At 35.7% G+C, this 15,869-nt stretch overlaps 1 protein-coding gene across 1 annotated transcript; it reads left to right on the top strand.

Annotated features, from left to right (window-relative positions):
* Positions 1 to 7,261: 7,261 nt before the first annotated feature.
* On the top strand, positions 7,262 to 15,338 carry LOC117406502 (collectrin-like). Its single transcript, XM_034010579.3, has 6 exons — positions 7,262 to 7,414; positions 7,761 to 7,819; positions 8,688 to 8,773; positions 10,716 to 10,832; positions 14,080 to 14,274; positions 14,480 to 15,338. Exons 1-6 carry the CDS (start codon positions 7,348 to 7,350, stop codon positions 14,619 to 14,621), a joined length of 666 nt encoding a protein of 221 aa, XP_033866470.1. The 5' UTR covers positions 7,262 to 7,347; the 3' UTR covers positions 14,622 to 15,338.
* The last annotated feature ends 531 nt before the right edge of the window (positions 15,339 to 15,869 follow it).

Genomic DNA, 15,869 nt, shown 5'->3' with positions numbered 1-15,869 from the left:
GGTTCAATCTCAAGTGGGGGACACTGCTGCTGTACTGTTGAGCAAGGTACTTTACCTAGATTGCTCCAGTAAAAACCCAACTGTACAAATGGTTAATTGTATGTAAAAAATAATGTGATAACTTGTAACAATTGTAAGTCGCCCTGGATAAGGGCGTCTGCTAAGAAATAAATAATAATATTACATTATTAAGTTTTGATAATTTTAAACGTGCTGAAATTAGGCCAGACACAAACCTCTTGGTGGGGTGGGGTGAGGAGGCTTGTTAATGTTGAGGTGAGCACACACATTAGGCTCAAAACAATTGATTGATTGCTCAAAGTAGATGTTGATCACAGTTTGTATTAGTATTATTATTAATTAAAGGTTTCACATCACTGTTGTGAAATACAATTAAAGCACTTGACCTAAAGTCCGTATATATTGCAATGCAGTCTAACACATTTGCCTAGAGATGTCTAGAGATATATTTTGCATGATTTATTGATATAGAACTTAAAGACATATCTATGACATCAGTCTCTGTTATATACATGACCAACCTGTTGGTTCATCAATAACACTCATAACTGCTGCGACAACATTTTTAATGACCATATCCGTTTTTGCGTTGTGGTCACGGTCACAGGTTCTTGGTCAAAGGTCGTGTAACCCGGTTGTGTTGTGGTCAAATCGCGAAAACGCACCCTTAGTAAAGCTCATGTTGCGCAGCATTTGACAGGCTGCACAAAACGTGACAATAAACGGGTTTGTGAGATGATATTAAGAGAGGTCATTTCTCAAAGAACCTATGGTGCATGGAGAGTGTTTTTTGAAAAACTGTGCTAATAAATGGGGTATGATATTAAGCGAGGTGATATAAAACAGGTTCATCTGTATTTGCCTTATGTGCTTATTCTCTGTGCTTCATTGACTCCAACAGAGGTCTCTTTTAAGGCTGGTCTTGGAGCTGAAGGCACTCTCTGCCATCCAGCCTCTATATAACTATGAGCTGATCTTTTTCAAACTGGTCAAAAAGGAGTTAACTATTTTATAAATGATGTTATTTTGACTGTTGATTGCTGTACCACGTTCAGATGTACTGTAGTTAACTGGAAACTGTTTTTATTTATTTATGTATGTATTTATTTTATAAATACAGTATTGCATTATTTAAATCCTGTTGCCAGCTAGAGAGAGAACCTGTATACTTTGTAACTTTCTATAGAAGGGTGCGCTGCTAATTATACACTGTGATTGAGTCATTTATTTGAATGATTCCTGGCAGACCGTGGAGTTCCCTAGACTTAAGACTGTTCTTTTGTTATCAGTAAAAGCCTACAGGGTTAAGCACAAATACTGATTCACCTGGGGTAGGGTCCAGGAGCCAGTTTCACAACACTGCTAGCAAGCTATCTTATTTAAAAAAAAATATATATATTAAGATAGAACGATAAAGTTTAATAGAAATCCACTCAGCAAATCTATAGGATTAAAGGATAAATATGTTAAGTGAATTGGATTTAGCAGACTGCTACCTAAAAGTGCTTTGTGAAATGAGCCCCAAGAAACCTCTGTCTGTAATTTGTAATTATTTCAAATAGTTTAAGAGACTACTCTATTTACAGTCAGGTTTATCCATACAGTAGACTCTTGATAATCCATGCTGAAAGCAGTGGTGGAAACTGAATTTAAATTTGATTGAAAAGTGACCTACGCATGTATAGTATAGAGCATTTAAAAGTAACATGCAATATAGTGTAACAGGAAACATTTACAACTGCCTCCATATTTGTATTTATTTATTAATTGATTTCAGGTTAAATATACATTTTGAGAGTCAAAAACATTAAACAAAGACCAGGCAATGCATTATGGTACAGATTACAACCAGCACTCTGAACAAATCACTGATCTAAACACCATCTGGTTACAATTTGATCAGATGAGGAAGAGGCTCTTAAAGAGTAAGTAGCAGGGTTCTGAAAGATATAGCGTTAAACATCCCCACGTGCTGCTACGAATGTTTAAATAATGTACCTGTCATTGGTCTTTTCATTGTTAACATCCTGAAAACCTTTTACACTTATGAAATAAAGTCTGTTTCAAAGCTCTGTTCAAAATGGACGCTCTAGTGCACTGGGGTTTGAGCTCTGTCCTCTATCAGTGCAGGAAAAGCAATACTAAAAAAACCAAACATAACAAGTATTCTGGCTTCTCTGTTCCATACCACATCATGGATTGTTATTGTTGTAGCTTTGAAACAGACTTAAAAGTTATAATTGTAAAAAGTTTTCAGGATGTTAACAATGAAAACATAAATTACAGGTTCGTTATTTAAACAGTTGTAGCAACACGTGGGGACGTATAACGCTATATTTTTTGGAACCGCACTTCTTACTCTTTAAAAGCTTCAGTAATACTCTTAAGAAACTAAGGGCTAGATTCTCAAAGCTATTTAAGCACTAATGACAGTTTGGAGTTTGGAGTAAATCTGTCCTTAAGTTACAGTTTGCTTATGTTCTTGGTGTTCCAAATATGAAGCATCTAATTATTGCTAATGTTTCTACTTAGAACCCTGTAAGAGCAGTCTGTGGTTCCGTATATGAAGAGGATTCGTTATAGAACCCAAACAAAGCAAGAGTTCCAGTGAAAGCCCAAAGGTATACGCCTGCAGGAATCTACTTTGAGAAAAAATAATGGTGCTAATGTCAATTTAGAGTACATTTAGATTAGATTTCTCCCTCTGTGATGTAATGCTGAGGCTAAAAGACTGAATGTCTTGAAACAGAGCACTGTGGCACATTTAGTGACTTTTACTTAAAAACCAAGTGGGTGATATTTATTTCTTTGATTTATTTTTAAATTTACACACAAAAACACACACACACACACATATCAGGAAAACACAGCCAGCTTGTTTTTCAAAAGGGACCCAGGAAACAAAGCAGACAAATGTACATTTAGACTTGTAAAAAAAGAAAAATAATTGTCTCGGTAGAATTTCCTGCATTTCAGAATTACTTTTTTTTAAAGGTGAGTGACTTGCATGTACTGTTCTGTCATGATCCTTATCATGAGGTTGATAAACTCTAACAAGCCAGCCCTGAACACTATAAACAGGTAGGTACAGTATATCTAGATAAGCTGCTGTGAGCATTAAGCTACCTGAACCAAACCCTCCTGTTGTTAAATTCTTGGCAGCCTGTAGAGTTGTCAAGGCAGCCCATTCATTTCTTCAAATCTGCTGAGGTAGGGGTATCAAGAGTCAGCATTTATGAGACAATAACAGCTAAATAAAGAAACGACAGCTGAAGGCATGTGATAAGTTAACTATATCTATATATATATATATCTTGAGGCAGGGCCTAGATAAGGCACATACCAGAAAAAGTGGGTTAATTAAATACTGTGAGGCTGTAATAAATACTATGAAAATATACATATGTGTTGTGTGCAGGGATATTGCTAGGGATGGTTTATCTGAAGGAGAACACTGGACATGGTGTACTTGAAAGTGAATGGGTTTCCTGTGATAGCTTTGGGTTTTGTGTCACTAGATATTTCAGGTTTGTTTTTGTATCTTCTACATTGTCCATTCGCCATTTTGATGAAGAGACATCCAGTATGTATTTCTTGTGTAAATTTTGAGACACTTCAGGATTTTCTGTAGTGCCCAAATCGTCTCTGCCCAGCATTAAGCCAATATATACCAAATGTTTAAGGTGTATTGATGAAAAACCACTTGATAACCAATGAACAGTTTTTATTATTATTATTATTATTATTATTATTATTATTATTATTATTATTATTATTATTATTATTATTATTATTATCACTACCTTCAATTAATAACTATAGACAGTTACAATACCCCTTCCTCAACAGATTTGAATGAATGAATTAGCTCTAAGAATTTAACAACAGGAGAGTTTGTTCAGGTATTTTAATGCTCACAGCAACATATCTAGATGTACTGTACAGTCAATTATTTAATTTCACTTATCTAAATGTATATTTGTCTACTTTGTTTCGTGGGTCCCTCTTGAAGAACTAGTAAACAAACAGAAACTCAATGTAAAAGAAACAGGCTTCTAGCTAGTCCTCTGATCACAAAGGACATTCAGATGGATCAATGTTACATCAAGGGCCTTGTTCACAAAGCTGTAGTTTTTTGGGTTTTTTTAAGTATGTTTTACTGGATTATATAAAGTTTTTGTAAGTCTTTTTGCATGCAGCGTTTCTAGACTGTTGTAAAGAAATCAACAACAGTCTATTTCCATTTACCATTTAGTCTATTATTATTATTATTATTTATTTCTTAGCAGACGCCCTTATCCAGGGCGACTTACAATTGTTACAAGATATCACATTATTTTTACATACAATTACCCATTTGTACAGTTGGGTTTTTACTGGAGCAATCTAGGTAAAGTACCTTGCTCAAGGGTACAGCAGCAGTGTCCCCCATCTGAGATTGAACCCATAACTCTCTGGTCAAGAGTCCAGCACCCTAACCACTACTCCACACTGCTGTCAGTCTACTGATAACTGCTAATAGTTTTTAATTAGCACTTATTAATCAGTCTATAATCTAAATATATATATATATATATATATATATATATATATATATATATATATATATATATATATATATGAGAAATGTAAAAATACATTATTTGTTATTTTGCTTTGAAAATATGTGTTAGTCTGGCGTAAATGCTTTGAAAATATGTGTTAGTCTGGCGTAAATGCTTTGAAAATATGTGTTAGTCTGGGTAAATGATTTGAAAATATGTTAGTCTGGGGTAAATGCTTTGAAAATATGTTAGTCTGGGATAAATGCTTTGAAAATATATGTTAGTCTGGGGTAAATGCTTTGAAAATATGTTAGTCTGGGATAAATGCTTTGAAAATATGTTAGTCTGGGATAAATGCTTTGAAAATATATGTTAGTCTGGGATAAATGCTTTGAAAATATATCCCTATTTGGTACTCAGCCCTACATTTAGTTCTTTTATCTAGCAGTTACTTCATGGAAACATGTATTGAGTATGAAAAAAAAAATTAACTAAAAAATGTGTTAAATTGGGCATGAATAACTTAAAGTGCCTACTATAACCATTAATTTCATGCTGTACCACACCCACCAGTAATCATTGTACTGCACTACTACAATATAGATTGTTAATGAATGTTTTTTTAATTAATATATTCCAAATAAAACATGTTGGATACACTTTGAAATACAGGTACATTAACCACATGTAGTTACACTTGTTATCATTCACTAATATTTACCACATGCACTTCCACACAATTTCAAAATTGCGAGGATGGAACGCCATACATTCACAACATAAGTATTTCACAATGTTATTTTCCCAATTATATCATTTTGTTGTACGTCCATATGCCAGCCTTAAATATTGTAACAAAAGTGTGTAGTTTGTATCTTGAATTGCCCAACACTTGTAGTTGAACCGAAACTTTTAAATGACATTTTGTCTCAACTGAAAAAAATTGCTGTAATGAGGATCGGTTAATTATGGTTTCTTTGATGAATCTACAAAATCCTAAAAAAAAAAAAAAAAATCATAAAATGAATTAACTGAAAGATCAGAGGACTGTCTCACTCAACTTCAGATACTTTAGGTCCTTTAAAAAATAATAATAAAAAATTGCTCAGCAAAGTGTGGCACTCATTAAATGGAGGAAATTGTGTGCTGAAAGCTGAGAAAACAAAAACTCAAAAGGACCTGTGTGAACAGGCTGGCTGTAGGGGTGATGTCAGGCCAGAAAGAAACACACAGACAGGCAGTACTGGCAGGTGAAACTGAGACGCTGCGGCGCTCAGTGTTTTATCACACACACAGAAAATAAAAGCTTGAACAAAACAGAACACAGCACTTGCGGCCAAAATAAATAGACAAACAAAACAGATAGTGGACGAACACTAAACAAGTATCGTGCGAGTCCTCTCGCACGAGTAGTATTTGTTATTTCATATTTACGTTTCTCCTCTTTCTCTCTCGTTCTCCACTCTCAAACACACAACCCCGAGTGAGTGAAATGTGCATCTATATATACAGTTGTGCCGGGATTCAATTACTAATTAATTATTCACTTGAATCCCAGCACGTGAACTAATTTGTGCAACCCTGTGCTCACAGATTATTAGATACTTTAAACGCACATGAAGTGACCCATTTATATCCTGTGCACCAACTACAATACACTAACATTAACACACCACACGCAACATAAAACCAAAAAATACACACTGGGCGGGGCACATTGCCACACCTGTTAAGTAGTTTTTCGTTATTTAAACATGGAAACAGAATGTATAATCCCAATGAAAGAGAGAATGTCAGAGAGAGGTCAGTTATAATCATATACTGGCAATTGCACAACAATCCATTGTGTGAATATTGGTGAAATACTATATGCAATGTTTCCAAAGGATATTTAAGCAGGGTAAATAGACTAAATGTGAAATCTGATTTTCAGGGCTGACCTAACCTCAGTTTACAAGGATTTCTATGCTACTGACACGTTGTAAATACTTGTGATTCTGCAACACCCCACATCCAAGTGGAAGAAAGTTAATGGGTAGTCCTGGTGAAGAATTAACAGTGTTGAAAGCAATACCTCAGCAAGATAGTGAAGCTTCGTGTCTGTTATCCTGTTACTCTGTTTAAACAAAGAAAACAAACTATTTACTGGACCTCATCTTCGAAGTTTAAATAGTTTACCTAAAATGTGCAGCTGTGTAGGTAGGACTGTGTGCACAGGTATACAGTTTGTGATATACAGCATACACTGGCCAACCAAAAAATTAAAAACAAACATGCTAAATTATTTTAATGAGCAAGCCATCTTACAAGAGCAGTTGTAACCCAGCATACCTTTTCTAGCAATGACGACCGGCTGGTTGGGGCACATGTATTCATGGACCATACCCTCTTCAAAAATGGGCAAACAATTTGAATAATTAGCACTATATTCCCTCAAATGCACCACACATGTTATACATTTACTACCAGTGCATAACGGCTATGTGGGATATCTGATCTTTGTTTTACCCCTCAATATGATTAGTTTTGCAATGGTGACTTACGAGACTGGTAAGATATTCAACTCTTAGCAATCAACATTGGGACAGCCTAACAATGCACAAATCAGAATCATGTGTTTGCTCAATCACGAGATAGGTGTGTGTGTTTGGAGTTTAATCATTATCCCAAACCTCCCTGTGTGAGGTGTTTTTGACTGTGTGCTGCTCTTATCTTGGTTCACATGGTAACACTGCCTTGGTTTGGAGATTTTCTCTTTTCTTCTTTTCCCAATTGAAAAAGGATGTTAGCAAGGGTGCTGCTCGCTCTAAGCTTGGTCCCTGCTCTTGCACTGGCTCTGTGTCAGCCCGGTAAGTAGAGTCACAGGTTTTAGATTTAGAATGAAAACTATTGATATTTCAGAATAAATATGTACTGTATAACCGTAAGGAAACTGCGGAAAATCAGGTTTGGTATTAGTCTTTGCTTTTGGGTTTAATATAGTCAGCGTTTTATTGTATGATTTTAGTTGTCAATACCCTTTTAGCATTCATCTGTAGGAGCTCACCAAAAATCTCTAGTGTCAGTGAGTAATATTCTGCTTTGTACACAAAAGGAATTTAAATTAGGGTGATGTTTCTGATGTTGTAAAAACATATTTCTGAAATGCACGAATGTCTACAGTACACAAACATCTTTCCCTATATCTTTCTTCAGATGGACAAGATGCCTACAAAGTACGGCTTAGTATCAAAACAGCTCTTGGAGCTAATGCGGTAAGTGTTCTAGGGGGGGATTTCCAAAAGTTTGTTAATGTTAACTGATGATGATAACGGTATGTAGCATTCATTTTGGCATTTTTTCAAGAGGTCATTATGAGAATTTGAATGAGTTTCATTCACTTGTTTTAACCATTTGTAACCTTACGGAATGTTTGCTGTATTGCTAAAACTATATGCTTCTATTTGCATCAGTATTACTACCAATTAGCAATGTAATTATAGCCTAATCATCTGAACTCTGGATATGTGCATTATATGACAACTGTCCTCTACTGTAGATTGTATTTTACAAATAAAAACTTAACAGTAAATACAGACATTTTGGGTATAGAGAAGTTTAAACAGCATTCTACTGACTGCAATAAAGTTTCTTTACAGGTGATGGTGGATTTGCAATGCGTCTTTAGCTTTTAACACCTGTAGCTAATCCACAGAGTAATGAACAATAGGCGTACAATAGGGCACACAGGTCCACTAGGAATGTGATTGAGCAAACCTTTGGTTCACTAAAAATTATGTTTCAGTGTCTCAACAAATCAGGGAGGGATGTTTCAGTACTGAGGAGGAAGAAGTGGCTCATCCTGAACTGCTGGAGCCTCCTCAGAATATTCCTCCTGTGTATATTGTTACTGTGTGTACAATATACACTTCTATCTTCACACGTGTCCATGCATATAAGGATATAAAATGTTCCCTTACATTACTGTGAGTGTTCGGTTGCTGCTCCTAATCATGTTGAGTTCATTTTGTCGCAGGATTTGGGATCCACTATCGTAAAGAGGATCAAAGCTTGCATTGTGAAACTGGGAATCGACTGTTGTTACAGTCATTAAAATTGAAACTTTGTTCTCTTTATTTGCAGTACGAATGGAATGAAAGTGAACAATTTTTATTCAGAGCAACACTGGCATTTGCCATGAGAAAATATACAGGCCAAGAAACTTTCAAGTAAGATTCTCAAAGATGTGTGTTGTATGCGTTTTTTACCAGTATGTAATATACCGGTAATGTTTTTTTTTTACATTTATTTTTATTTTTAATTAGTAATCTCAATTAAGATCATCCAAAACCTGTGTCCCAAGTGATTTAAAATACCAAAACCTTGAAAACCCTTTTAGTTACAAACAGCATATCAAGACATGGCTGGTTCAGACCCAAATGCATAGCTTGGTCAGGAAGTGTGATTATGGAATTTTCTATGGATTCAATAAACTCCACACGGCTGTCCATCAGGATGATTTTCTTCATGGGGTCCCAGGCCTATGATTGTTCCCTATAAGACTGATGAAAACATTGCCTTGCTTCCTGGATACATCAGCACTGTAAAGAACACAAATACAACAACCTTAATAGAGGTCAGATTCTTTAAGCGTGAACAGATGTCCAAGTATCAAGTATGCTTTGTGTCCAAGTGTCAATACACTATCCCAGTAGGTAGCAATTTCATCCCAGAATTTGGGAATCTACATTGTGTAGGATAATCTACTTATCACAATGCCCCCACCCCACCTTCCCTCCCCAAATTCATGCAACTGGTATGTTTTGGTGATGGTTTGGCAGGAATAGGGTTAAAAACTACTGTCTCTGCATAAACATTGGCTCCTCAGCTCTTCCCATTCCAGTCAATGCAGCTTTAATGGGGTGAACTAGGGCCTAGGCATAAGTCAATTTGCATAGACAGAAAAAGACACACAAAAAAGATACTGGGTGTTTTGGTAAACGTTTTTTGTAGAATTTCCCAGGCAAAATAAATTTAAATTATTGTTTTTATGTATATTCATTACCCTCCAACAAGCTGTCCCAACAATATCTTGGTACTTGGTAGTACTGGTAGTGTGTATTGTGTATGTGTCCTTATTGCTTGTTCAAGTCTATAGTACCGGTTAGTGCAAGGTGTTACTGTAACAGCCCACTGTACGCTTATCTAAGGCCTCACAGACCATATCTCACAAAATGTGTGAAAAGCCATTTTCAACCTTTGAAGTGGTCAGGGAGAGGTATGGTATAACAACAGAACCCTAGAAAGATTCTAAGGTTTCAAGGGGTATCCCTGAATATTTCAGGGTCAATGAACTCAGCCCGAATAATTGTCATGCATTTGGGGCCAATACCTTTATTCCAATCAATATATGTTTTGTAAATTTGCTTAATATGGGACTGTAATTCAGATTTGTCTGACATAGTTCCTTCCTGCTTTGCTTAAATTAAACATTAAAAACTGCCTTCGATATTTTTTATAAAAGAAAAGATAATATTGTAGTGTGTCCATGCACTTCAAATTGTCCAATAAAAATTCATATAAATAATATTTGCTTAATCTGTTACTGTGATTCACAGTACTATTTTTCTATTTGTACTCTGCTTGGCTAAATTGACACATGGAAATAAAGGCTTTGGTTTTGTGTCATGGAAAAGATCATATTGATCCAGTTTTATGCAGGGGATCTATGCTTTATGCCATAATATTTCCTCAACGAAAAGTATACTTTTATATAGCATTATTATGTAGTATTTTGTAAATGACTCCTCTAGATAAAAACTATGATTTCTATCTTATTACATAGGAATCCTCAAACATTTTCTCAAACATTAATTCTTTGTTCTTCAAGGATTCTTTTTAAGGGCTGTACAGTATTATCTTTACTACTTAATGATATACAGTAAAATGGAAACGATATCTAATTTTTTACGCAATATATTTTTAGTTTTTTTTTTTTTTACCATGCTTCTTTCTGCTTTACAATGCTGTCTTTCATTGCCCTGCTTTTACCATGGTATACCCTAGAAAACTTGTAAAAGGGGTGCTTAAAGAGTTAATACTTTCCTATGGATGTTGCCGGGAAGCAAGTATGGGTAGTGATCACTTTATCATTTTTCTTTGCTTTGACAGTGTTTCCAGTGTGATTGTCTGCGATGAAACACCAAGGGTTTCATTCTGGTTTGTGGTGACAAATCCCAACGATACCGCCACACTCATTCCTAAGAACGCTGTAGAAGAAGCTATCAGGTACGTTCTGGAACATTTTGTTTCACCGAGTTCAAAGATCAAGGTAACCGCTTTGGATACATTTGTCGTTTAGTAGCTTCAACCTTTAACCTTGGGTTGGTTAACATGCACAAATAAAAGTGAGTCTCATCTTTTTGTCGCGCTATTTTGGCAGTATCTTTTGGGCAAGTTGGGTTTGCATGTAGTTTTATTTTAGGGAGAGCAATTCTTAGGTTGTGTTGAAGAACCGCGAGTGCAGCGTGCCTAAAACCCAGACATTGCATTACACAAATACCAACAAAATACCAGCATTCCTTAGGAGAGTGCTCAGCACTATCTATACATTATTTGCTAAACATTTTTGACTGCATATATATTTCTGTACATATTATACATGTTCATATGTAATATATACATATTCCTACAGAAGGTTAACTTCAGCAATTCTGATCCTTAAGGTAGTCTACAACCTGAGGTAAAATGCAGCTATTTAGGTTAATGATATAAAAAAAAACATCCAGTCCAAATGTTTAACAGTAAATCTAGAATACTGGTAGTAAATCTACAATGAGCTATCCTACTCTCCCACATTTCCTACTATATAACGGTCTAATAATAATAATAATAATAATAATAATAATAATAATAATAATAATAATAATAATAATAATAATAATAATAATAATAATACATGTTTTTATTCTTGTGAAACAAATCTTACCTTACGAATTAAGTTAAAGAGATTTTACTTCAGCTCTGTACACGGTCGCTAAAGCCTGGTGCTGAGGTCGGTAGCCTGCAGCAATAACATAGGAGACCACTGGCACTTCCCAGTTATGCTAATTTAATACATTTTGTGGTACAGGTACAAACAGGACTTTTTTGTTCTTGGTAGGTACCTATTATAGATGCTACTTAAAACTTGTGTAACATGAATCTTATCTTACTGCTAAGGGACTGAAAAGTAAGCTTAAAGAAATCAGCTATCTGATCACCAAACATGAACATAACTAAAGAATAAATTGACAAAAAAAAACCTGCTTTTGGACGTGCATTTCCTATAGTGTGAGGAATGTGCACGATACGTCACATTCTCATGTCAATGGAAAGAACATTTGGAGTTTCTAAACTGCATGAAAACCAAGGCCTTTAGTAATAGCCGCATGTCCAGAGCAACAGCAGTGCAATTTATTTAATCCGCCTCCAGCATGTACTGCAAGAGGGTTTATACAGATTAATGGCTGTTTGCAGTAGCTACAGAGGTTTGTGAATGGTTTTTAATGTACAAGGAGATATTTAAGTGTCAGGAAGACACATTGGAGATAATAATCAGCATATATAAACTGAGAAGTGAGGATAAAGGTGTTTGTGAATGTAAGCATGTGTGATTATTATTTATTTATATAAAACCAATTTATCTTTGGTGAGTCAGCTGGAAGAACAGATTCAATTACTGCAAACCTACAGTAGTATCCAATAATACTAGTCAAAGCACAGTTAGGGAGCACAACATATGGTGGTGCCCATGTCACAATAGCACCCTTTGCTCCTTTGACAGGAAATTGTTTTGTTTTCATGTGCAAGTAAACATTAGTGCTAAAGAAAGATGTGAGACAATGGCGTCGTCAAGTCTATGTGATCTTTCCATGCAAAGCTACAGTGGGTCACATCAATCTAGACATTTAGGGGATGATGTGAGTATAGGCACATTGCAAATAATTGTGGATACAAAAGTAAAATTGCATTGCGACCAGGCAATTATTTTGCACTGCGCCCTATGTAAGCTTAAGAGCAATGCAAATTACTCAACACAACAAATAATGATCTGCAATTATGATAATGAGGGTCTCAATGAGTGCATCAGTCTATTTTCCAGCCGCATTTGCAGAGTTAGGAGTACAGAGAGCAGTAGTTGCTGTATGACATTTGTGGAGCACGAAAATACAAACCAAACAAAATGTCAGAGGAAGGGTTTTCTGAGAAGGAGCTGAGAGTTAAAAAAAGTGTTTTGTGTCCTTAGCAACTCACCTAGTAAAGGCACTGCCGCATGTTATGTGGGATGAGTCATGCAACCCTTACTGGTCAGGGCTAGATTTGCTAGACATTTGTCCATTGCTGTCCAGTCCACCTGGGCTGGGACATGGGTGCAGCAGTGAGGTAACAACTTATTTGAACATTTGGGGTTAAAAAACAAAATCAGTGTGCCACTGTAGCCATTTTTTCTGTTGATCTTTTAGGTGGGTCAAGGATATGTGAAGGAAATAGAACACAATGTTCTCCAGTTTAACTTTGTTTAAAAAAATAAATACATTAAAGAAATAGAAAAAAAAGCTGACTTAAAGTAAATACGCAGCTTCTGAGAAAAGAAATGACTTGAATGGTTCTGCAAGTTTGATCGTGTTCCTGTCTATAGTATTTACTCTGTAAAACCTACTTACAAACTATTTATGGTAAAACAACTTCAAATAGGTGCATTCCATGATACTTGTCAGCACTGGTAATTCAAATGAAATTTAATCAAAACCAATCTTATAGCAACCCCATGCATTGTAATGTAAATCTGAAGCACCAGGTAACCATTCAGTTCATTTTAACTTAACATATAGTAGGCATATAGGCCTATATAAAAGGTTACTCCAAAAGGTTATTAGCATGATTCAAAGTGGAATACACCACGTCGCCATCAGCAGTATAATTATGCGTGAATCAATCAGGAAAGCTTTTCAGATGCTTATACCACTTGATACTGAGTAATTATAGAAATGTATTAGATAACAAAACAGATCACGTTTTAGCATGGTACATAAGAATTGGGAACAATTGTTTTCTTTTTAAACATTTTAATGCAGTTTGAATAATTCCTGTCTGAGGAGATTAACCAGTAGGTGATTAAGATTACTGCATAACTGAAATAACTGTGGTCTATACTATTCCCATTTAATGAAATCTCCAAAAATGTATACACGGTTTGCTACAGTCTTTAATTCATGATTAATTATTATTAATGAATTGTATTATTGATTCAATTTTAATGTAAACTGTGAAATGATCAGCGTGAGAGTGCACCTTGGATTGTGTGAAAACTTTGAAAATTGTAAAATTAAAGAGAAACAACTTCAGACTACCTAAAAATGTTCCCAAATGAAATGTCAGAGTTGTTCATTTTCGTTAACTTTATTGGGTGTCTTTTCTTTTTAAAGTTACTATACAATAAGGTCTTACTTCTGTTTGTTCTCTGCACTAACATTGCACCCTTTCATTTCCCTAGACTGTCCAGGAACAGAATCAACAGTGCATTTTTACTGAGCGACAAAACTCTGCAGTTTCTGGGTATCCCCCCAACCCTGGCACCTCCAAGCCAACCTTCGTTACCTGTTTGGCTAATTGTATTTGGTGTCGTAATGGGCATCGTGACAACTGGCATCCTAGCACTCATAATATCTGGCTTCATTCAAAGAAAAAAGTAAGTCATTGATAGGCAATGCTACTTGGACTTAAAAACAAAACAAAACAAAACAAAAAAAAACACTTTATCATTTTTACAGAATTATTTTCTTTGTATCGACTTCTCTTACACGTAAGTGTAGTTTTTAGTAGCATTTCTTAAACTCTGCACAACCTTCTGTGGTGCTCCAAATCCTTAACTACGGGTCTCTTTCATTGCATAGGAAAGATATAGAAGACGAAGATGAAGAAGAGAAACAAGAGGGAATTATGGAAAACGGCATCTCGTGTGAAACACTGGAGGGAAAAGAAGGCGTGAACAATGGAGCATACTCACATGACGAAGACCGATTAACACAGCTCTAAACACTCTAGACATACTGGGACTGGGATTTCCTGTCCAATAGCCAGCAAGGTTACATCGTGCACAAGAAAGCACTGTCAAGGTTGAGTTCAATGGGAAAACTTTCGAGCTGCAAAGTCAGCTGCTTAGACTGAATGACAATGTTGTTTATTTTAAATGACACTACTTGTACTTTGATAACATTTATATAGTATCTGAACTTGCAACATAGACAGTATGTCTAATTAAATTCACTTTGATCAAGTGATGGTATCTCTGATTTCCTTATCTGTGTTCCAGCAGCCTATCTATAAAACAAATACACTTTATATCCTTTAAGAACTGCAACTAGTCAATAGGTTACCAAGTTATATTTGCAGTATACCTTGCGTTTCCCATACCTATAATATCTCTTTTAATGTTTTACCAGTTTACCACAGCTGGTACTGCTTGGGATCAACTGTGTAAAGTGTAAAAAGTGGGTCATTTTATTACTTTTTCTTTTGTACATGAAATGGCCACACGAAAAAATGACATGTTTTCTTTGATAGCATAACATTGGATGTATCCTTCACAAAAAATAATGTATTGGTTAAGGTTTGTTACAACAGTTAATGTTGCATTCCTTTTAAGACACTTTACTACAGGAAGGGTTGAACAATGGATATGTAAGCTAGCAGGCACGTTTGCCTCTGTGTAATTGAGTCTTACTAAATAAACAGTTATGCTTAACGCTAAAACATAGTACCTGAGTTTCTTTCAGTTTATTAGGACTTGTTGACAAACACAGCATTTGGCGACGACAATGGCTGAATTCTGAGTAACCACGTCAGCACCTTTTCTCTCTCACCCTGGCAATCCACCTATCCCTTGGTTAGATTCATTTACGACTTACCTCTTAGCTTCTGATCTGCAAGACGTGAATGATGCTAGGAAAATAGCTATATTAATCCAATGCCTGGGTCCGGAGGGCCAGCGCATTTTCAGAACCCTGGGTGACTCGCTGTCTTTTCAAGATGCGAGCTGACACAGCATTTTGGCCCCAGACATGGTAGAGCGTTTTAAGTTTCGCCGCAGAGCACAGTTCAATGGGGAATCAGTTCGCCAGTACATTGTGAATCTTCAGGAGTTTTCAACAACTTGCAAGCTTGGAGATCTTGTTGATCAAATGATACAGGATCAATTCAAGGAGAAAACGAACAATAGTAAAACAAAGGAGCGTTTTCTTATAGAGCCTGACACTCTCACTCTGGATAGAACACTGGAAATAG

The sequence above is a fragment of the Acipenser ruthenus genome, chromosome 8 (assembly GCF_902713425.1).
Source record: "Acipenser ruthenus chromosome 8, fAciRut3.2 maternal haplotype, whole genome shotgun sequence".
Lineage (NCBI taxonomy): Eukaryota > Metazoa > Chordata > Actinopteri > Acipenseriformes > Acipenseridae > Acipenser > Acipenser ruthenus.
The sequence above is the reverse complement of the archived record's forward strand: the minus strand, read 5'-3'. Positions and strand labels throughout refer to the sequence as shown.

Bases quoted from the DNA above. Each gene is read 5' to 3' on its own strand.
- LOC117406502 (XM_034010579.3), top strand. From the start codon at position 7,348: ATGTTAGCAAGGGTGCTGCTCGCTCTAAGCTTGGTCCCTGCTCTTGCA. The intron at 8,774-10,715 runs GTAAGATTCTCA...TTGCTTTGACAG, and splicing joins ACAGGCCAAGAAACTTTCAA to TGTTTCCAGTGTGATTGTCT. The intron at 14,275-14,479 runs GTAAGTCATTGA...TTCATTGCATAG, and splicing joins GGCTTCATTCAAAGAAAAAA to GAAAGATATAGAAGACGAAG.